The sequence below is a fragment of the Maniola jurtina genome, chromosome 5, assembly GCF_905333055.1.
Source record: "Maniola jurtina chromosome 5, ilManJurt1.1, whole genome shotgun sequence".
In the NCBI taxonomy this organism is placed as follows: Eukaryota; Metazoa; Arthropoda; class Insecta; order Lepidoptera; family Nymphalidae; genus Maniola; species Maniola jurtina.
The window spans coordinates 16143177-16165852 of NC_060033.1; the positions used below are offsets into that span (position 1 = coordinate 16143177).

The following is a 22676-nucleotide window of genomic DNA, read 5'->3' on the forward strand; positions in this document are numbered from 1 at the left end:
AGCCGGGCGGCGTTATACTCACGCTCGAGCAGCACGCGGTGGTCGGAGCCGTTGAAGCGTACGGCGTGCAGCGCAGCGCGCTGGATGTCTGAGTAAAACAGCGTGCGGCTGTCGTATTCGTACGCCAGCGCGATGGCGTTGCGCAGCAGCGTCCTGCGAACGAGCGGGCGGTCAGGGGCGGGCGGTCGGGCGGTTGCGCGCCGAGCGACGCCGAGCGGCACTCACTTGTTCTCGATGGCCGGGTAGGGCGAGTTGAGGTCGTCGCCGGCGTCGAGGCGGATGCTGTCGATGGCGGTGACGCGCGAGTACATCAGGAACGACGTGGACGCTGCACAGAATCACTGATAAGTATTTTGATTCAGGATTCCGTGTGAACGTGAGTGTGAGGTGTGCGAGAGTGCTAAGTGTGTGAGAGTATGCGTGTGGTGTGAGAAGAGGCCAGCAGTCGCGGTGTATACTTACGCGTGCAGTTGTAGCCGTCGGCCGAGAGGTCGCCGTGCGGGCATGCACAGTGCGCGGCGCGGCCGTCCCACAGACACAGCGCCGCGCAGCCACCGTTGCCGCGCGCGCACGGGCTGCGCGCCGCGCGCCCCGCGGTCGAGGACGACGACCAGATCTGCACACACCATCGTGTTAGTTGACTTACAACTACATTATCTTCATTTGTGACAAACATTAGCAGATGTTAAGGTCATTGGCATTCAAATGGAGCAACAAGTTGGGATGTTTTCATACATTCGCAAAAACGAACGCGGCAAATGGCGAAGCGTTGCCAGCTGTCTTTTACTTACACTGTCTTCGGTCGCGCCCAACACATCGATAACATCAACGACAAGCAGCGAGTTGCAGTCCGCAGAGGTGAATATGTAAACAGGGTAAGCTTATTCGGAGACGCAAATGTGATTCCGCGGCTCTATGTAGCTGCGTGTACTCGCCTTGAGGTCCTTGAGGCTGGTGCCGAGGTCGGCGGCCAGCACGCGGTAGTCGCTGAGGTTGGCGAGCGGCGCCGCCGCCACGCTGCCGCGCTGCAGCATCCTGCGCCGGAACCACACATCGATATCGACACACGTGCGACTTTCATTACTATACATTTTTTCAAAGCGTAAAAGTGCGTTCAAATTGACCAGCGCGGAGAGCGTATTCAAAATTGAATTATAAATATATTGAATTATAAAGCATTGAATAAGAATAAGAAGTGTTTATTTGCTAGAATATGGTATAATATATTGAAATAAGGTTTATTTTTACAATTCTTTATTGACGAAGGATGATCCTAATGTGCTCAATGGAACACATTAACAGCAACCCATTGGCTGCTCTTCACTCTCGAGCAACCGACCGGCTCTGCTTGTCTCAAAAAACGCTCTCCGAGCCGACCTATCCGAACGAACCCTGAGGCGACGGGTTAGATGAACGCGTTACGTATCAAGCCAGTAGAGATGGCCGGCGTGCACCGCCAGCGCCACGGGGTGCTGCAGCGGCGCACCACCGCCCACGCGCTGCGCCGCGCCGCCCACAGCGCCCACGTCGCCCGCGTAGCGCGCGCGCCACACGCCCACGTCCCACGTGTCCGCCCAGTACACCCACTGCTCCTGTAACGGCGCCGCTTTACCGCTTTTTAACCGACTTCAAAAAAAGGAGGAGGTTCTCAATTCGTCGGAATCTTTTTTTTTATGTATGTTCACCGATTACTCAATGACCCCTGAACCGATTTAGAAATTTATTTTTTTGTTTGAAAGGTGGCTTGATCGAGAGTGTTCTTAGCTATAATAATCAAAGAAAATCGATTTAGCCGTTTGAAAGTTATCAGCTCTTTTCTAGTTTTCTTAAAGTGGTTTTTGTGTCGGGGGTTTTTAAATTTGAGTTATATCTAGTGTTTTGATCTACAAAGTTATTCATTAAATCTGTAATCTACATATACTAATAATATATAAAATAAATAAAATTGAAGTGTCTGTCTGTAATTTCGAAATTACTGCCTCATAGGTATTAAGTTCATATGGTTATAAGAACGAATACCATAACTGAATCACTGTCTGTCTGTCTGTTTGAACGGGCTAATCTTCGGAACGGCTGAACCGATTTTGACGGGATTTTCACTAACAAGTAGAGGATTGACCAGGAAGTAACATAGGCTACTTTTTTAACCGACTTTCAAAAAGGGACTTGTGTGTTTCTACCTATGTACACCGAAATCTCCGAGATTTCTGAACCGATTGCGTAGTTTTTTTTTAAATCGAAAAAGGAACTTTTTTCATAAAAAATTTGGATTCCAACTCCTAAATCCTGATGCTGCAGGGGACCTGACCACCAAAACTGATGGGATTTAGAAACTGTCGGTTATAATTTGATTGATATTGGAGGTATCTATACCAAGAAAAGACTTTGTCGTGGACCTCGAGGACCCAACTCCTCAACCCTGATGCTGTAAGGAATTGCATTACTAAATCCTGATGATCCCTCGGGATTTTTAAAGGATCATCCGTTTAATTGTTTTTAAATGGTACAGAAACACGTTGCATCCCGGGGACGGGTTATTACGGATAGGCTACTTTTGTCCTGGGAACTCAACACGGGAATTTCAGAAACCTAAATCCACGCGGGCGAAGCTGCGGGCATCAGCTAGTTAAATAAATAAAATAAAAAATTCAATGTGATCAGTATGGGATGATGGGCGGTGCGCCGTGCGCCGAGTACCTGCGTGTCGAGCGCGATGGCGGTGAGCGCCGTGCCGTTGTACAGCAGCGCGGGCTCGGACGCGTCCAGGCGCATGCGCTGCACCCAGCCGCCGCCCGCCAGCACCAGGTAGCCCGCCCAGCCATCCACGCCCAGCGCTGCGCAAGCACTCGCCATCACCACGCGTAGACACTATTTCTTACTGTATACTATATGTATAAAGAGGGCAGCCGCAAATCTGGCGACACGCAGCACGGGGCATTTCTCACATCATTATCGACTTCGCTCACGTTCAAATAATATCGAACTCAATCAACACAACTTGTAGTGGGACTTTCCGTTTCACTCGGCGGCTAGTAGTTTTGTAGATTGGTTTCGACTAAAGCTGTGCATTATTCATTCCACAGACGTAGATCGTCGGGCGAACGTACATATAAGGATAGCAATCATTCTTTAGACCGGCTTTGATATTCACTTGGTCACGTGCCCCGAGATATATCTACCATGCGAGTTCGTTGTAGCTGTGTAAGAGAAAGCGGCACGAGTTTCAAAGGAGCTGACAAAAAAGGACTATTCGAACGATGGTTGACTCGCATGGAACCTTGTAGGAATTGAGGAGTGGTTATATACATAGTTTAAAATGAAAATAAAATGAGAGAGAGAGAGAGAGTATGAAGTACTGACCGGTGACGACGAGCGGGTCGGTGTCGCGCAGCACGTAGCGGTGCGCGCCGTCCATGCGCGCCACGTGCAGCAGCGAGCGCGCCGCATCCGACCAGTACAGGTTGCGTGCCACCGGGTCCAGCGCCAGCGCCGCCAGCGCGTCGGGCGCCGCGCCCGCCACCGGCGCCTGCTCCAGCACGCGCGCGCGCGCCGCGCCGCTGCGCCGCACGCGCCAGCCCAGCCCCGCCTCCGGGTCCGCCCAGTAGATCCACTCCTCCTCTGCGCCACTCGCACACATCACCCACACACTCATAACTAAAACCCCCTATTACATTCCAACTGATCACAGAATAATCGTTAAAGATATGGGTTAGAAAAAAAAATTCTGGGAAAAGAATTCAACGTCATGAGAATAATATGACCAGCATTATAACATCACATTCGATAGGCAGGGGATCTATCTGAAGTTAAAAATGTCAGTTTAATAATCACAAATGCTTTTAGATAGCCTGATAGTTGAGACTCAGCAAGGAGCAAAAGATGAATGCTGAATTAGAGACAAGAATGGTAGACTTATAGATATAAAGAGTATAAGTGATTAGGTTTGTGCGGTATGTAGTAGAAGCGGTGCTACCGCAGGAACTCAGATCTGCGTTATGCCGGTAGGACAGTCCAGCAGGAGCGGGGGCGTACCAGCGTCGTAGTCGATGGAAGCGGCGCACGCGACCTGCGCGATGGGCGGCAGCACGTCCTGCGCGTCGCCGCCGGCCGCCAGCCGCACGCCGCGCAGCTCCCAGCTCCGCGAGTACAGCAGCACGTCGTCCACCGCTGCCCACAATCGCACACAACTACTATGTCACTATGCTTACTACGTCTGTTTTAAAAAATATTGACAAAGGCTAGGTGATTTTTACTCGAAGATAACAAAAACAAGAGTTTAATACGACGAAAACATTTTTTTTTTAACAACTGGTAAGCTGCGTAGTGTACGAGCTGTGCTCGCTCGATATACGAGCACAAGGAATGTGATTCAATCAGTTCGGGATCGGTCTCACCTTTGCAGCGCGTGTCGTGCGGCTCGTAGCCCTGCGCGCACCGGCACGTGGAGCGCGTGTCGGACAGCGGCACGCACAGATGCTGGCACGGCACGCGCCGCAGCGCGCAGGCGCCGCGCGTGCCCGCCTGCAGCGCGCGGTCGTACATCAGCAGCGACAGCACGCCCTCTGCAACACGACACACAACTTTAATGTGTTTTATAAGATTTGTATGGTTTGTGGTGATTGCATGTTCTTCCACATATTGTTCAACAATGGGAGTTCGCAGTGCAAGCCGCGTGGCGCATGTGTATACGGATTTGTTTGTTTGGTGGACTCGAGCGAATTGAGCTTTCCAACCTAATTCCTCGTATAGCCTTCGTGCAATCTCAACACCGCGTCAATCGAACGACTAGTTACCGAGGGCTGTTTGCGTGTACAGGCCCATCTCGTTGTTCTACTCTATTCCTGACTCTTCCAGTTTACGAAAGTGGAAGCAGTAGAACCAACACGAGCTTGAATGATGTTCGTACCGGTGTCGTTGACGCGCACGGCGGGCTCGGCGCAGCGCGGCGGCGCGCACGCCAGCACGGCGCCGCGCGCCGCGTCCGCCCACAACAGCTCGCCCGCGAGCGCGGTCAGCGCCGCCGGCCGCGCGCCCGCCGCCAGCGCCACCTGCCGCCGCACTCGGGTTACACTTCACACGGACTTCTCCGTACATTTATTTGCATACATTGAGGAGTACAATAGATGCAAATAAATAAAACAAGTGTAAATTAAAAATTTATAACACCCCCGACGATCCAAAGTATCTGAGTTTTCCAAAACATCATTTCAAAAAAATTATTATGTATTTAAGCAACGTCCATCTTGACAGCTTGACATTTGTCAATTGACATAATATTATAAACCTAACGGTTATGTAACCTTCTTTTCTACAAGAAAACTAGAAAAGAGCTGATAACTCTTAAACGGCTGAACCAATTTTTTTAGATTATAGCTAAGAACACTCTCGATCAAGCCACCTTTCAAACAAAAAAAACTAAATTAAAATCGGTTCATTCGTTTAGGCGCTACGATGCCACAGACAGATACACAGATACACACGTCAAACTTATAACACCCCTCTTTTTGGGTCGGGGGTTAATGAAATGAAAATGAATGAATATGAAATGAAAATACGCCGACCTTTCTATTATTTTGAAATATTATTATACGTTATATATTTAACACTGATGAACTATCTACAACTAAAATAAAAATAAATGATTTTTGAAAAAATGTAAATATAGGTAATAGGTACACCTAACCTTTTCATCACTCTCGATTTTTATCTTTCTCTTTTTAAATCTTAAAATAAATTAATCTTTATTTTTGTCAGCCCTAGCACAGACTACGGTCTATTTAAGTACTCACGTGTTTTAAATTTAATTTAATTATTATAAGTGATTATATTATATTGTGCTGTACACTATATTATGGGAAGACACTGCCTCCTGAAACACAGTTTTCACTTCGTCAGGAGGCAGGGCCTCACACCAAAGTCTGTAAATAATTTTCTGCTAAGATAATAAAGATTTATTTATTTATTTATTTATTTGGGCTGCAAATTTTCAAACACTCTCAGTTTTTATCTAGTGCTTTGGTCTAAAATGTTTGGTGTAAAATGTTCTTTTTTAGTCTTTGATTAAATAAATAAAAAAAAAATTATTGCTGTAGATCTAAAACAAAGCCAATTATCGATTTAGCTCCTCATTATTTATGCCCGATAATAGTAAATTACAGTAAAATAATAAAATTATACACAAGAAATAGCATACCCGACAACAGTTTTATAATATTGGAGAGGCTGGTGGTACTTACAGTGGTAAGTTGTTCAGTGTTGAGGTCGATGTACTGTATGGTGCCGGAGCCGAGGTTGACCCAGTACAGGCGCTCGCGCTGCGCGTCCACGCACATGCCTGCAACACGCAGCCACGCCAGCGATAGTTAACAAGACAGCAAAACTCGCTTATGTTACGAGTGCCTAGTTTGAATCCCGAGCGAGCAAAGGATACGCGAGTGATTCCAAGTAAGAATCCTAAGTGTATAATGGAGGATTCAAAGGCACGAGGAACAAAAACTATGTTATCATGTGATACACACAACTTTTCACCTCACGCGTCATTTCTTTAGACACTAATTATTATTTTTTCTCTCAAAAACTCATGCTGATGTGTTAAAGTATTGTTCGGCATCTTGCCGCACCCCCCGCGCGCCCGCCTCGCCCCGAGCGGCGAATCGACGGCCGAGCGCCCGCGCGCCTTCATTTCAGTCTAAAACAAGCGTTCGAGGATAGACTGCGTTCCGAGTCGATCCGCCGCCGCATGGCGCCGCGTACCCGCGTGTCAATTTGTGATTTAGTGCTAGTTATTTCGAATTGGAGAAGATATTTCGTCTCGCACGGCCCTTGTGGACGCCCTTGGCCAGAAATCTTGCTTGACCGGTCATTAGGCCATTGAATTAGGGCAGCCGACTAATTTGTTATCCGCGCGTGGTATATAAAATTTGTTTGCCAGTACTTGCTGGCGCACTCTTTGTAACGGCCGGATTTGCAATCCTCGTTGAGCCGTTGTGCATTGTATTAACTAATCGCCTGTGTGCCGTGCTATTGTGCCCGACGGACTTTCGACTATAAGGCTTGTCACCCACCGGCTGAGAATTCTACACTTCGTTCTACCAGTCCGGGTGCTTCGACATACACACCACTCTTTCCCTACACACACACACCCCACTTATACAGACGTCGAGTGCACCCCGAATTCTACCGCCGAGTGACCCTGCTAAGTCCATATTTTTGATTAGTTTGTAGCAGTTAATCAAGTAAGTCCACCCTCTAGGTTGTCAAGATTCCTTTGCTTTATACTTTAAATCCATAGGCGGTGCGCCGGGCCCCCGTTGCCCGCCGGACGGGCTACTCATGGGCGCTAGCCTGTCCGGCTTTGTTTGGTTTTCGTTGCGGCAACGCGGGGCTCGAACAAGTATATCACCAGATTCGCTAATTTGTTACTTAGACAAAACAGAGTTAAAAATGTTTATGAAAAAAATTTGTTTCAGACTAAATTTCCGTACGTTTGTCGTGACAATGAATTGAACAAATGCCAATCTAAAGCGTTTTCAATTTAAAACACTTTTTTTTGTTGGGTGAACAAAAACAGCTAAATTTGCTAAATTGTTTTAGACATAGGCAGCAACGGCGCTCTTTTTTGAGCTAGTGAAGTGAAAGCGATTTGTTTTCTATTGTATAATATAATTGTGAGGAGTGTGAGGCGAGGGAGGGCGGTAGTTACCGGTGGGTTGCGCGAGGCGCGGTTCGTCGGCGCGGCGCAGCAGCACGCGGCGCGCCGAGCCGTCGCCGGCTGCCGTCTCAACGCGCGCCTCGCCCGCCGTCAGCGCCCAGTACAGGCGGCCGCGGCGCGGGTCCACGGCCAGCGCGGCCAGGCTCGCGAAGCCGGGCAGCAGCGGTGCCGCTAGCGCGCCGCGCACGTCGCTCACCGTGAGCCAGTCGCGCGCCACGAAGTACAGCAGGCGCGCCGCCCAGTCTAGCGCCAGCGCGCGCGGCGCCGCCACGCCGCTGTCCGCCACCACCTGCTGCGCGCCGCTGCGCACGTCCGCGCGCATCAGCTCGTTCGTCTGCACAGACAACGCGGTCAGCGCACGCGCCGCCCCGCGGGGGTCGCTCACGTACGTACATACTCGTACTCACGTCAGCGTCGGCCCAGTAGAGCGCGTACTCGTCGGCCAGAAAGGCGAGCGCGACCGGCGCCGCCACGTGCGCGCCCGCCAGCGTGGGCACGGCCGCCTCGGCGCCCAGCCCGCGCAGCACGCCCGCCGTGCCCGCCACCAGCGCGCGCTCGTGCACTGCAACACACGCAGTACCAGCCTAATATTGAAATTCATAAATGACTAACTACTAGCCGCATGCTTACAGAACAGATAAATCACAAGTTCATTGCTATTAAACATATCTTCTTTTGCAACAAAAAATTACAAATTAAAATTAATTATTATATTTGTCCAATTTACTATATACTGATATGACTATTAAATGGAACATAGAAATGTTAATAGTTAATCCGTTCCATAATAGATGGCACCACCTACACGATAGTGCACGCTAAAACTCAGTGGCTTTGTAATAGTATATAAGTTCAAAGATTTGTTTAATAAATGCCCATACGTTCGGGGTTTAATGCTTATCATTTCTCCCACGGCTAACAGCGTCCTGAACAAGGTCCTTCGAACCGGATCGTTTTTTGACCAATATTGGAACAAATTGCCTTATATTCTTATTTACTTATATAACATTGTATTAAAGTGATAACTGCCAAATTGAACAGTCAAACCAATAGAAGTGACAGCTGACATTCACAAGAAAGCAACAGTGACAAGATCCAGTGGCGCCACCTGGTGGAGATTGCTGACAACTCTCCAGAAGACAACGAGCGGCAAGTAATTGAATTGAGTGAACTGTGAGTACGCAAATCTAAACTTTATTGACAGTGCGAGAAAAACTTAGAAAATTAATGCATGATCTGAGACTTGTGAAATTTCAAAGTGTACGACTAGGACTTAGTATAATTCGCTCAAAAACGACCAGACGGGGAACCTATGTCCAAATTTGCCTTGATATTTAGAGTTTCAAACACTTAGAAAAATATTTGGACTTAGCACAAATTCAGAAACATTGGTTACCATTACCACTTAAATAGTAAATTGAATTTCAACAAGAAAGGAGTGCTAAGTAAAAATTTAAGATGGAAGCTGATTTAAGAATTATGCAAGATCTGAAAAATCAAATAGAAAGAGGAAGAATTAATTTCAAAAAATCCCCTAAGGAGCGAATCACAGAGTCGTACATCAGGGCAAGATTAGAAGGATTAGAGGAGATAGTCAAACGATTTTTGAACAAGCATGAGAGCATAATTTCCAGTTATGAAATTAAGGATTTGGAAGAAAGCTACTTCACAAGTGATGTCTTCAGTGTAGGTTATGAAAGTTACTTAGGTTATAAGAGTGAACTAACGGCTTTGTTGAGCTCACCAAGTGGATACACTACAAACCTCGACTGTTCTTCGTGTAACGTGCCCAAAGTTTCTGTTGTTCGGTTACCGAAAATATCGCTCCCTTGGTTTAGCGGGAATTATGCCGAGTGGTCGACATTTAAAGATCTTTTTGTATCTTTAGTGCATAACAACACTGCTTTAGATGACGTCCAACGCTTACATTATTTGAAAACTCAACTCAAAGGAGAAGCGGAACAGTTAATAAAACATATTCCTATTACTCAGGCAAATTACACAAAATGCTGGGACTTATTGCTGAATAGATATAACAATAAGCGGTTTATGTCAAATTGTATCCTTAAACGGTTATTTAATCAACGAGTGATGACTAGTGAATCCTCTAACGGTCTTAAGGACCTCCTTGATACCACATCCGATTGCATACACGAGTTATCTAATTTAGGTATTGAGGTGGAATCTTGGGACATTATTATAATCTACATTGTAACCTTGAAGTTGGATGCTGAAACCCGTAAACAGTGGGAATTACACGTTAATAGTTTGAGCGATGAATTACCGTCTTTTACCGAATTAAAAGAATTTTTACAATGTCGATTTCGAGCTTTAGAATTTGTAGAGCCAGTTAAACTTAAACCTAAGACTACCCTTCATCCATCTAATAATACAAAATCCATGTATACCATTTCCGATGTAACTTGTCCCTACTGCGCTGAAAATCATAGATTATTCTCATGTAGTAAATTTAATAGTGAAGACGTATTCCGTCGCCAGGAAATTGTGGATTCCCTAAGACTTTGCGTTAACTGCCTGGGTGTTAATCATACAGAAAAAACTTGCCGTGTACCAACAACCTGCCGTATTTGCAAGAAGAGGCACCACACGCTTCTCCATAGAAACGCCAGTTTGTATACAGTCGCAGTTGCCACGGAGGCGACGAAGACTGACGAAGATGATGAGCAAACCCAAGAAAGTGAAGAAGAAGTTTGTCCGACGAATGAGGCCAATAATATTGCTTCCCATTTTGCTATGGGACAAATGCACTACCAAACCTTATTGCCTACTGCGTTAATAAAAGTTGAGTCCCAAAATCATAATCATCCACAAGTAATGAGAGCTCTACTAGACCAAGGATCTCAAGCATCTTTTATCTCGGAAGCCGCTGCTCAACTTTTACGCTTAGATAAGATTGCTGAAAATAGTTCCGTATCAGGGCTAGGTGGCGGTCATCATAACGTAATTTCTAAGTACGTAGTTATGCTCAATATTCAGTCACTTCATGATCCAACCTTTAAATTGCAGATAAAGGCTCACGTTTTAAACAAGGTCACCTCATTATTACCTGAAAGAAAATTCATTATGCCATATTGGACAGATTTAAATGAACTGGTACTAGCTGACCCACAGTATAATTCTCCTAATGAAATAGACATTTTACTAGGCGCCGATGTATATTCCAGTATTCTGAAACAAGGGTTAATAAAACATCCGAAGAAATCAATAATTGTGCAGGATACTTACCTCGGATGGGTACTGTCGGGTCAGGTAGGTGGCAAGGAGAATTCAAACCGTAACAACAAAATTTTGAATATGCATGCCACGGTCGATTCAAAAATTAATTGGACGAGAGAAAAGGTCTCAAGTAGGTCTGATAGGAAAGCAGCTGAAAAACAATTGAATGCAACTAGACCTAGAGAGCAGTCTAGTTCCGTTGACACAGTCGGGAGATATGGAGATAAGAGTCGAACCAATAGAGTCGAGCTAAGAGCGGACAATCGTAGTGATAATGATGTGTCGCTCAATAAACGTCTTATGGACGGACTTACATTGCGTCCAAAGCTTCAGCACATAATTCGGCGCGTGTGCGTTTACCTCATATGCCTTACTGCATGCATCATCAGAATTGCAAGGAAACATCAAGGCATAGTGCCACTAGACAATAACGATTCTGAAATTAAAGACTGTAGATGGCCAAGAGTCACATTCGGGCGATTATGTGCACCGTACTTAGCAGTCAAGTTTCTGCAAAAGGTCGCAGATAATACACTCAGACTCTTCTCTCGAGCTGTAGACAGAGCTAAAACAGATTTCTCCATTAACCTGAGCGACTGTTGTCAATCTGAAACTGAGGTAATTAAAGTTTATAAACAGTTAAATTCGTTACTAGGAAAGAAAGCTTTTATATTGCAAAAATGGACAAGTAATAAGTCAGAATTAGTAGAAGCGTCAAAGGGAAATAAAAGAAAAGAAGATGTTATTACCAAAAATTTAGGACTTACCTGGAACCGCCACAATTATTCGTTGAAGCTGGTCGAAGAAACCACTGCACCTGAAACTAAAACAGAAATTATTATCGCCAAATTTGTTATTTATATTATTTATAAGCTAGATCACCACGTGTACTATAACATTAGCTCCAAGAATTAATGCAGATATTGTGGTTGACTGGACTTGATTGAGGTAACAAAGTACCGGATAAACGCTGAGAAGCTTATCATCGCTGGAATTACGTATCTCTACAAAGTCTCTGAAATCTTGAATATAAGTAAAACCGACTTACCTTCAGGGATGGAGTCAATCCTATTTTGTTCATATAAACCATCAGCCAATAGCTTACATTAACTGAGAAGAAAAGAAAATCTTTCAAGCTGTATATCCCAAAGCATCAAGCGGATTTATTCAGTAAACCTTCAGTAAAGCCAAAAAAGAGCAAATAAATCACCCTTTATCACTTTTGGACAAAGGTGGAATATTGCGAATCAGTGAATCGTTGTTAACGACAACTGATTATTATAAGTAGAACAAACCTAGACGAGTAATTTGCGTCCATGGCAACTTACGCAAAGGACATTTATCTCAGTTTCGTGAGTAATGAATACTCAATGTACAAGACGGTTAGGGATTATTATGATCCAAAGGTACCAGTGAAACGTACAACTTTGGTGTTGAAAATAAGTGTGGTTTAAGTGCAAAGAGACAAGTTAACACCTACTAGATGACTTTAAGGCAGGGTAGCAGACGTCCATCTCAGAATGGACAAAGTTAAACGGCAATCACGTTTCGTCGTAAAGATTCGTCAATTCAACGTCCAACTTCAAAGCTTGTATCATTCCGGCAATGCTTGATTGCCGCACAATGATTATTTGTATAGTTTTAAGGAATCTGCTTTTGTAATGTTTAGTTTTAATTCCATAGTTAAGTATGTTTAGATAGTCCCACAACTTTGTTGTTGTTTTGGAATAGGCTTTCTGTTATTAAAATAACCATAAAATTTTAGATTTCATCGTTTATAGCACATATGTTATTGTTTACATATCATTAAAATAGTTTAAAGTTAAAGATGGAGGAGTCAGCAATTTAGGTCAGGAGTTTTTTGATCTTTTGTGAAGTTAAATCACTAATTGCAGTGTAGAAGTTGTTTAGCTTAATTTTATGTTTTGGACTTCCTCAAGAAAAAAAAAAATGTTTTATTTTAATTAACTCGTATTTTGAAGGACTATTTAGTCCTTGGCGGGCGGTATGTCCAATTTACTATATACTGATATGACTATTAAATGGAACATAGAAATGTTAATAGTTAATCCGTTCCATAATAGATGGCACCACCTACACGATAGTGCACGCTAAAACTCAGTGGCTTTGTAATAGTATATAAGTTCAAAGATTTGTTTAATAAATGCCCATACGTTCGGGGTTTAATGCTTATCATTTCTCCCACGGCTAACAGCGTCCTGAACAATATTAAATATTTACTATTTGGATCAATCAGCACAGTATCGTTACAGCACTTAAGCCGCACTTTATAATTTATTAGATTATAATCTTAGATTGCATTCATTATTTTTCTTGCTTGTCTTTGCACCTTAATTTTTATATCGTTAGTCTTTTTGCTTTGTTTTTTTTTTTATTATATTATAATTATTTTATATTTAAATTAGGTAACTTGTAGTCCGTGACCTCACTCTTTAAGGCTCCCACTGAAAACCAGCGCTGCAGCTTGCTGCAGCATTATGCTGAGTGGGAGACCTATATTTGGTCACATGGGACATTTTAATTTTAGTATATGTTAACTTATAAGTATAATATTATTATGTAGATATTCATTGAATTAGTTTTAAGATATATTGTATTGTAATGTGATCAAATAAAAAAAGTTTTCTTTCTTTCTTTCTTCTTTCTATTAAGGATCTATAAAATCCTAATCGACGTCATATTATCAAATGCATTATGTGTGATACACGCATTTCTAATTGTACACAATGGTAATTTGAAACAACTATCCGTCGGCGCCCACACTCTGATCTATTGCACTATCCATTGTGACATACCCTCGCAGACGCGTCCGTCGGGGCCGAGGCGCATGAGCAGCGGGCACGCGCATGCGCGCTCCGTGGCCGAGTCGATGAGGCACAGGTGCGAGCAGTTGCCGTTAGCGGCGCACGGATTGCGCGCGGCAGCCGGCTGCTGGCTCGGGTGCACCACCTTGACGTCGAAGGGCTGCGTGAGCGTGCGCTGCACGACCGTCACGTCGGAGCCGTTCCACTTGTTGGCGCGCAGCACGCCGTTGCTGCGCCAGTCCGTCCAGTACACGTGCGCCTCGAACACGGCCACGGCGAACGGGTGCGCGAGGCGCGCGTGGCCGCGCAGCACGGCGCGCGCGTCGCCGCCCGCGTAGTCGCTCGTGTGCAGCGAGTCGGAGCGCGCGTCCACCCAGTACAGGCGGCGCGCCGGTAAGTCCAGCGCCAGACCGTTGGGCCACGCCGCGCCCGGCGCCGCGTCACGCACGCGCACCACCACCGCGCGCCGCTGCCCCGCCAGCGACGCGCGCTCTATGCGCGGCGCCGCAGCCTCCCAGTCGCTCCAAAACAGCATGCCTGCACACACCACCCACCCATCACCATTAAACACTCTCCAAACATTTTACAGAGAATTGGTACTATGCGTGAAGTGAGCGGAAGATTGTGTATTTTAATTAATTCCTACACAGGTTTCCAACACTGCTACTGAGTTTCACACTGCTAACATTAGTCATTTGCTCCAACATAGCACCACACTCACCGACGCTGGGGTCGAGCGCGAGCGCGCGCGGGCTGTCCATGTCGCCGGCTAGCAGCGTGCGGCGGTGGCGCCCGTCCAGCCGCGCAACCTCGATTTGGCGCAGGCCGCCGTCCACCCAGTACAGGTTGCCACCCAGCCAGTCCGCCGCCAGCCCCTCGGCCGCCGCCAGCCCGCGCACCACGGGCGCCGCGTCCGCCACGGTCGCGTCGCGCAGCGTGCCGCGGTAGATCGCGCCCTCCACCACGTCCGTCCAGTACAGGCGCAGCGCGCCCGCCTCGCGCGCCCATGCCAGCGCCACGGAGCCCTGCAGCGACGCCAGCAGGCCGCGCGAGCGCAGCGCCGGCAGCTCCACGCCGCGCACCTCGTGCCGCGTGCTGAACACCAGCAGCGCGCGCGCGCCGCTCGTGCTCTTGCACGTGAACCCGTCGTCCGCCAGCCGGTAGCCCGCGTGGCACGTGCACTTGTAGCGGTTCTTGTGCGGCTGGCACGTCTGAAATTATCGCGACCACAGGTCCCGCTCAGAAGTTCGACACAATTCACAAACGAACGAAGATATCACATGCGGTCGGTTACCTGGCTGCAGATGCCCCACTGCGTGCAGACGTGCGCAGGCTGCGCGGCGGGGTCGGCGGGCGCGCACGTAACGCCGTCGGCCTGCAGTAGCAGCGGCGCGGGGCACGCGCACGCGGGGCCGCGCGGCGTGGCGTGGCACGCGTGCGAGCACGGCGCCACCGAGCACATCGGCTCGCCTGCCACACACACGAACACATCAATCCTCTGCTCTGACGAGACACGCACAAGTGACACTTTAACTAAAATGTGTTTTTAAGAGTCTACAATTTGTAAAATTATATGAGACACTAGCCGTGCCCGTGACTGCGTTCGCGTGGAATAGTGACTTTTCGGGCTTCTTTAAATTGACACAACTTTTTTATTTATGAACCGATTGACATGAAATAAACACTAAATGTTAAGTGAAGCTTACTACAATATATTAGTGAAAACCGTATCTAAATCGAATAAGCCGTTTCTGATCTGATTCTGAGCGTGCACAAACACACAGACAAACAGACAAAAAAAAATTAATTACAATTTCGGGTCGGGATCGATATAATAACAACCCCTGCTACTTTTTTTTCATATATTTCCATTGTACAGACCCCACTTTTCTACAATTTTATTATATGTATAGATAACAGAAAATTAAAATTAATTAGTTACTTATTATTATGTATTTATTTTATAAGTGACGTAATTCCGAACGCAAGCCAAAAAGAAATAAAGAATGGCAGAAAAACAAAAGGATTATATCTTAATTAGGCACCCACCTTGATAACTGTTTTAACAGTACAAAAAGTAACAAAAAGAGTGAATTTAGTGATAATTGAACACCATCCGAATTGAAACAATTACAGTGTGGGACAGTTAATGTAACTTTCTTCCGGGTAAGCCGCGTGAAATTAACTACCTACAATGTTTCCTAAGACGTCTCATAATAGGTTTCACGCCGCGCACCACACAATATTTTTTCGCATAATATGTTAATACGAAAATTGATCACACGCGGCTCATACAATTTCCGTGCGTGCCTTACAGAATTTAGAGATGCCTAGAAAAATTAGGGCCTAGGGCTGTGGTCTATCTGAAATGTAGTTTGACCTGGTATCATGTACAGACTCGGCAAACAAGTTGAGCATTGACGCGATTGTCTGGCAAATGGGGGGTGCACTTCCCGGATTCGCTTTCTCCCACTACACTGCTTCAGGTCCAAGCTGTTTGCCGGGCACTATTAGAATGTCGCACGCACCGCATCGGTCGGCCTCGTCGGCGCCGTCGGCGCAGTCCCGCATGTCGTCGCACAGCTGCTGCAGCGGCACGCAGCGCGAGCCGTTGTCGCAGCGCAGCGCGGGCGCGGGGCAGTCGTCGCCGGCGGCGGGCGGCGCGGCGGAGGGTGCGGCGGTGGGCGCGGCGGTGGTGGCGGGCGCCGGGCTGGTGGCCAGCGCCTCGCAGCCGGCCTCGTCCGAGCTGTCGAGGCAGTCCACGCGCGAGTCGCAGCGAAACTCCTGCAAGATTCGTTTCAAATATCGAACACACATTTTTTAATTAAATAAAAATACGTATAATAAATAATCAAAGTTTATAGATCTTAGAATATTCGCAACATTCGCTCGCTATTCGTGTACACTGATTCCTAGAAAACTAAATACGATAAGCTTAAAATACCTTCCGAATACATTCTCTATTAGTGCACTGAAACTCGTGGTCCTCGCATATCCCATGCTTGTCGGTATTGTTTTGGTGCGGTCTGAAACGAATACATCAGAATCAGTAGGAAAGAATAAAATATAAAATCAGAATCAGTATTGTCAGTGAGCGTACTGCACGGTACCTGTGGCGGTGCGCGGGGCGGAGCGGCTCGGGCGCGGCGGCGGGGCAGGCGCGCTCGTCGCTGGCGTCCGTGCAGTCGGCGTGCGCGTCGCAGTAGTACTCCCACGGCACGCACGCGCCGTTGTCGCACTGGAAGGCGCCGCTGTCGCACGGCGCGCTCTCTGCGCAGACGGGGCGGGTCAGGGCGTGTGTGTGGAGGGGCGGGGGCGGGGGCGGGGGCGGGCGCCACTCACCGCAGTCGGCTTCGTCGGAGCGGTCGGCGGGCCCGCAGTCGGGCGCGCCATCGCAGCGCCAGGCGGCGGGCAGGCAGCGGCGCGAGCGCGCGCACTGGAACTGCGCCGCGCCGCACGCCGTGCGCTGGCACGCCGCCGCCGTCTCGTCCGCGCCGTCAGAGCAGTCTGCGGGCAAGGCAGCGATAAGACCCGCGTGGTACGAGGGCGCTCAATCGTAGCTCGACCTGACATACTGACCTGTGAGTCCGTCGCAAATCCAGGCCTTGGGGATGCAACGGTTGGCGTCGCACTGCAGGTACTGCGTCGCGTCGCAAGTCACGTTCGCTACCGACAGACAAGTCCTACTCTCAGCTTCTATTCTCGACTTTTTGTACATGTAACATTTCAAAATACCATATAAAACTAAAAGGAGATTAATCCCTACTTTTTCCCATTTTTTTTGGATTCAAGTGACGTTTTATATTTGTTCGGTGTGTGACGATGCAGCCACAAGGCCTCCCGAGTGCCGCGAACATTCCGTACGCCGAGAACACTCCGCAGTGTGTGATCGGCAGATCGACTAGAGTCAGTGTAGTCAGTTAAGGATCACCTATAATGGAAATAGTAATATACACCGAGAGCGTGCGTGCGTGCGTGCGCGTGTGCGTGTGTGTCCTTCCACCAACCACCCTCGAACGTGTCGACTTGCACTGGTGTCAAAAATGACCATTTTTGTTATGGAACTATCCCATGTTTATTTTAAGATTATTATTAAAAAAATAGGTTAATGTTCTTCTTAGAAACTATCTTATCCTTCGAACGGCCTGCAAAAGTTCTGGACTGTTGGCTCAGACGATCGGGGCGTGCGGACGTGTTATATGAATTTGTTAAATTGCTTTGTGACATGGGTGTGTCGCTAGCACTAGTCGGGGCGGGCTAGTTACCGCAGGCGCCGCGCGGCGAGGCGTCCTCGTCGCTCGCGTCGGGGCAGTCCGCGTCGCCGTCGCACAGCAGCGCCGCGTCGATGCAGTTCCTGCCGACAACGCACGGCGCAATAAACCGGAAGTGAAGTTTTTCAACATCTTTTCGGCGTAGATATCGCGCTCACTGATATGTCAAAACAACACATCCGAGCGGAAATCCAGAGTGTATCGTCGCTCGTATAATCCGCTAGATTTGTCCTAAATTTGCAACAGTTTGCATGGAATAGAAACTGTACTTACGATTACGATGGTAATCGGAATGTTTAAAATCCGTAGGACAAGTAAAGTAGCATAGCAGATTAGCAATGAGATGTGTGGACTCACCCGCGTCCGCAGTGGAAGTAGCCGGCGCCGCAGGCGGGCGCCGCGTCGCCGGGCTGGCAGGCGCGCGCGTCGGGCGCCAGGCGCCGGCCCGCGCCGCACTCGCAGCGCCGCTCGCCGGGGCCCGTGGCCAAGCACAGCTCCGCGCAGCCGCCGTTCTTGTGCGAGCACGCGTTCTTGCCTGCCGACACGCCATTTATTAACCGACTGCCAAAAAGGAGGAGGTTCTCAATTCGTCGGAATCTTTTTTTTTATTAATATTTTTTATGTTCCCCGATTACTCAAAGACCCCTGGACCGATTTGGATTTTTTTTTGTTTGAAAGGGTATACTTTGCAGGTGGTCCCAATGGATAAGAGCAAATTGCTCACGATCAGTGTAATAGCTTAATAAACAGTAGGGTTTTAACTGGGCATAGCATATTATAGTAGGTACAGTGGGGCCACTAAAATTGGGGCCACTAGATGATCGAATGACTTCCCGGGCAAAAGACTAAGTAGTCGAGTGAAACTATATGAGGTCTGTCTGACCTCGTATGCGTGCAGTGTGGCAAGTAGGAGTGCGGCGTACCGGTTCTCGCGGCGAGGTCCACCAGCCGGATGTCGTAGAGCGGCGGCGGGAAGCTGCGCAGCGTGTCGGCCGAGCCGTTGGCGCGCAGGCGCCGCAGCGCGCCCGACCCGTGCTCGCTCCACAACACCCAGTCTGCGCGCGGGACACACACACACTCACTCTACGACTTCATATCTAACAACATCACGTCTATAATCCTGGCATATTATATAACATGAATGAATGAATATTCTTTTATTGTACACCACAAAACTTAGTACACAATAGGTATAGGTACAGTTCTCGAAACTGTCATGCTTTAAATAAAAAAACAATTATTTTTTTACTTCTGGATCTCGAATGGCGTTAAATTATGGTATCCATGCTGCTTCAAATTGTCACTAGTCCAGTGATAAGTAACATTGCGGCACAACGCACCCTCGTAGAGCGCCAGGCCGTAGGGCTTGGAGAGCGGAAAGTCGGGCGCCTGCCGCGCGAGCAGCTCGCGCGCCGCGCCCGGCGCCAGCTCGCCGAGCGGCGTGACGCGCACGCGCTCGATCTTGTTGAGGTAGGTGTCGCACCAGTACAGGTACGACTGGCGGTGGTCCAGCGCCAGGCCGTTGGGCCAGTGCAGCTCCTCGTCCAGCAGCGTGCGGCGCCGCGACGCGTCCATGCGCGCCGCCTGCAGCGCGCCGCGCGCGGCCGCCGCGCCCGCCCACAGCGACCAGTACATCACCCTACACAACACATCCTACTGGATACTAACTGTTTGCTCAAAATGAAACATACCGAGGGTGCGCACGTAATTACTATCTTCTATATTTGCATACATACTTACTAATAAATAAAATTTAAGTGTGTCTGTAATTTCGAAATAACTACATCATATTAAGCTCATAATATGGTTATTTGAACGATACCTTATCTGAATCAAGTTTTTAAAATTTTTGTCAGTCTATCTGTCTGTTTGTTTGAACGGGCTAATCTTCGGAACGGTGAACCGATTTTGACGGGATTTTCACAGACAAGTAGAAGATTGACCAGGGAGTAACATATGCTACTTTTTTAACCGACTCCAAAAAAGGAGTTGTATTTTTCTACCCATGTACACCGAAATGTCCGAGATTTCTGAACCGATTTGCGTATTTTTTTAATCGATAGCGTAACTTGGCGACATTGTTTCATAAGAAATTTGGACTCCAACTCCTCAATCTTGATGCTGCAGGGGACTTGAATACCAAAACTGATGCGATTTAGAAACTGTCGATTATAAATGGATTATTGATATTGAAGGTATCTGAACCAAGTAAAGACGTTGTCGTTCACTTTGAGGACCCAACTCCTCAACCCTGATTCTGTAAGGAGTTGCATTCCTAAGTCCTGGTGATCTCTCAGGATTTTTAAAAAAACATCCGTCTAAATGTTTTTACGTGGTACAGAAACACGTTGCATCCCGGGGACGGGCTATTACGGATAGGCTGCTTTTGTCCTGGGAAATTAAAAGTTCCCTCGGGATTTTTAGAAACCTAAATCCACGCGGGCGAAGCTGTGGGTATCAGCTAGTAATTAATAAGAGTAGAGTTTTTAATCGCGTTAATCAGTAATCATTAACAAATCATGGTAACTGAAGAACCCTAGGTTCCGTCCCGCGTCCCCTGCGAACTTCAGTGAGCAGGTACAAGGTACGCAGAACGCCGACCACCGACATTTTGTTTCACGTGAAGCCTTCTCTTTTGAATACGTAACCTCTCGCTTAGTAAACAAACCTGCCATAGAGTGAAATGTAATATTTCATCTCTCTAGCTCAAACAGGACGCCTTTGCTGCCCAAAACCACTCAGCAAAACTCGGTTTTGCTCACTGGAGTGAGAAAAAGTGTTTTGAATTTAGAACGTTTTGGATTGACATTTCTTCAATTCATCATCTCAAGAAACGTTCGGAAATGTTGTAATTATGATATTGCATACCCCATACATTTTATTTCGACAATTTTTTTTAACTCTCTATTTTATTATTTGAAATATTTACTTTTTATTAAAATGTGTTTTAGACTTTATAATTCTGTAACACAGCATGAAACATAAAACAAAATTAAAATTAATTGATTAATATATTTTATTTTATGATGGACACAATTCTGAACGCAGATTAAAAAGTAATATGCGGGAAAACAACAAAAGAAAAATTGTCTATGAGGTTTTTTCACATCGTCACTCGTAACAAAAATGAATTTTGCTGAATATTCAATTTATCCTCGTTTGTAGGATGCAGATAAGTGTGTTACCCGTTAGCGGGGTCGAGCGCGATGGAGCGCGGGTGGAACCGCTCGCGCAGCAGCGCGCGGCGCGGCGCCGCGTCCAGCCGCGCCACGCTCAGAGCGCCCAGCGAGTCGTCCGTCCAGTACACGTTGCGTCCTGCCGACACCGTCACACAGAGCGGATATAATCGTGAGACGCATTTTCTTTGCTTTTTTTAATTCATAGGTACTAAAAAGTAGTTTATCAATTTTAAGTCAGTTAAAATAAGGTCGGTACGAGGCGGCTCTCTCACCCATCCAGTCGACGGCGAGGCCCTCGCAGTTGTCGACGTCGTCCGCCACGAACACCTCGCGGCCGCCGCCGTCCAGCCGCTGCCGCACGATCTCGTACCTGCGGCGGAACGGGCATAAGTGATGATCGGGGGAGCACGAGGGCCACGCGCGGGCGGGGGGCGGCACGCACCTGTGCACGTCGCAGTAGTACAGCGTGCCGGTGTGCGCGTCCACGTCGGCGGCGGTAGGGCGCGCGGCGCGCGTGGCCGGCGCGAAGGCCTCCTCGCCGCCCGGCAGCGCCACGCCCGCCACCATGGGCGGCGAGCCGCGCGACACCACCACGTAGCTCTGCGCCGACGACACTGCGACATTCGAACATCGATACTTGTCTCCAGTCAGTTTGGCTCGATCTCCACCCCACCCCGACGGTACTCACGCTCGCAGTCGCCGTGGCCGGCCAGGCGGAACCCGTGTCGGCACAGGCAGTGCGCGTGCGGCGCGCCGGCGCGGTACCCCGTGATGCAGATGTGCGCGCAGCCGCCGTTGCGCACCGCGCACGGGTGCTCCACGCGCGGCTGGCGCTGGCGGTGATAGGCCAGCGCGTGCGTGGGACGCGCGCCCAGCGGCAGCAGCGTGCGGCGCCGCTCGCGCGCGAATCGCGATACCACGGCCACGGCGCGCTCGCCCCACAGCGGCAGGTACAGCGATGTGTCGAGCGGCGCCAGCGCCTGTAGCCGCGGCGACGAGTAGCCGCGCCGCACGGTGAGGCGGCGCCGGCCCGCGTAGTCGGCGCGCTCCACGCACTCCAGGTACGCGTCGGCCCAGTACAGCATGCGCGCTGCCGGCTCCACGGCCAGCGCGCCCGGGTACACCAGCTTGCTGTCGGCCAGCACACGCGCCGCGCCACCGGCCAGCGTGGCGGCGCGCACGGCGGGCGGCGCGGCGCCCCACACGCTCCAGAACATAAGCCCGGCGGCTGGGTCGAGCGCCAGGCCGCGCGGCTTGCTGAGCGCGCCTTCGAGCAGCACGCGGCAGTGGCGCAGCGTGGCGTCGCACACGTACACCACCTCACGCGCCTCATCCGCGAAGTACCAGTTGCCGGCTACCCAGTCCACGGCCAGGTGCGATACCGCTGCGGACAGAGCGGGCGGTCAGAGCGGGCGGGGACGGCGCGGGACAACGCGGCGCGGGCGGTACGTAC

General features: G+C 48.6%; 1 protein-coding gene across 1 annotated transcript in view; it reads right to left on the reverse strand.

The window, feature by feature from the left end:
- The window catches only part of LOC123865431 (prolow-density lipoprotein receptor-related protein 1-like), a 39706-nt gene that overhangs the window by 14424 nt on the left and 2606 nt on the right, over positions 1 to 22676 (reverse strand). Inside the window, exons 5-33 of the mRNA XM_045906447.1 lie at positions 21912 to 22607; positions 21666 to 21837; positions 21496 to 21593; positions 21230 to 21359; positions 19385 to 19683; positions 18968 to 19099; positions 18402 to 18579; positions 18039 to 18127; positions 17353 to 17439; positions 17109 to 17280; positions 16884 to 17039; positions 16718 to 16799; positions 16302 to 16557; positions 15068 to 15243; positions 14495 to 14984; positions 13765 to 14310; positions 8119 to 8273; positions 7703 to 8045; positions 6237 to 6334; positions 4907 to 5048; positions 4395 to 4562; positions 4033 to 4167; positions 3361 to 3618; positions 2698 to 2834; positions 1423 to 1592; positions 936 to 1035; positions 463 to 616; positions 226 to 328; positions 23 to 153 (exon numbers count right to left, since the gene is read on the reverse strand). Coding sequence (XP_045762403.1) covers positions 23 to 153; positions 226 to 328; positions 463 to 616; positions 936 to 1035; positions 1423 to 1592; positions 2698 to 2834; positions 3361 to 3618; positions 4033 to 4167; positions 4395 to 4562; positions 4907 to 5048; positions 6237 to 6334; positions 7703 to 8045; positions 8119 to 8273; positions 13765 to 14310; positions 14495 to 14984; positions 15068 to 15243; positions 16302 to 16557; positions 16718 to 16799; positions 16884 to 17039; positions 17109 to 17280; positions 17353 to 17439; positions 18039 to 18127; positions 18402 to 18579; positions 18968 to 19099; positions 19385 to 19683; positions 21230 to 21359; positions 21496 to 21593; positions 21666 to 21837; positions 21912 to 22607 — 5853 coding nt within the window. The remainder of the gene's footprint in view (positions 1 to 22; positions 154 to 225; positions 329 to 462; positions 617 to 935; positions 1036 to 1422; positions 1593 to 2697; positions 2835 to 3360; positions 3619 to 4032; positions 4168 to 4394; positions 4563 to 4906; positions 5049 to 6236; positions 6335 to 7702; positions 8046 to 8118; positions 8274 to 13764; positions 14311 to 14494; positions 14985 to 15067; positions 15244 to 16301; positions 16558 to 16717; positions 16800 to 16883; positions 17040 to 17108; positions 17281 to 17352; positions 17440 to 18038; positions 18128 to 18401; positions 18580 to 18967; positions 19100 to 19384; positions 19684 to 21229; positions 21360 to 21495; positions 21594 to 21665; positions 21838 to 21911; positions 22608 to 22676) is intronic.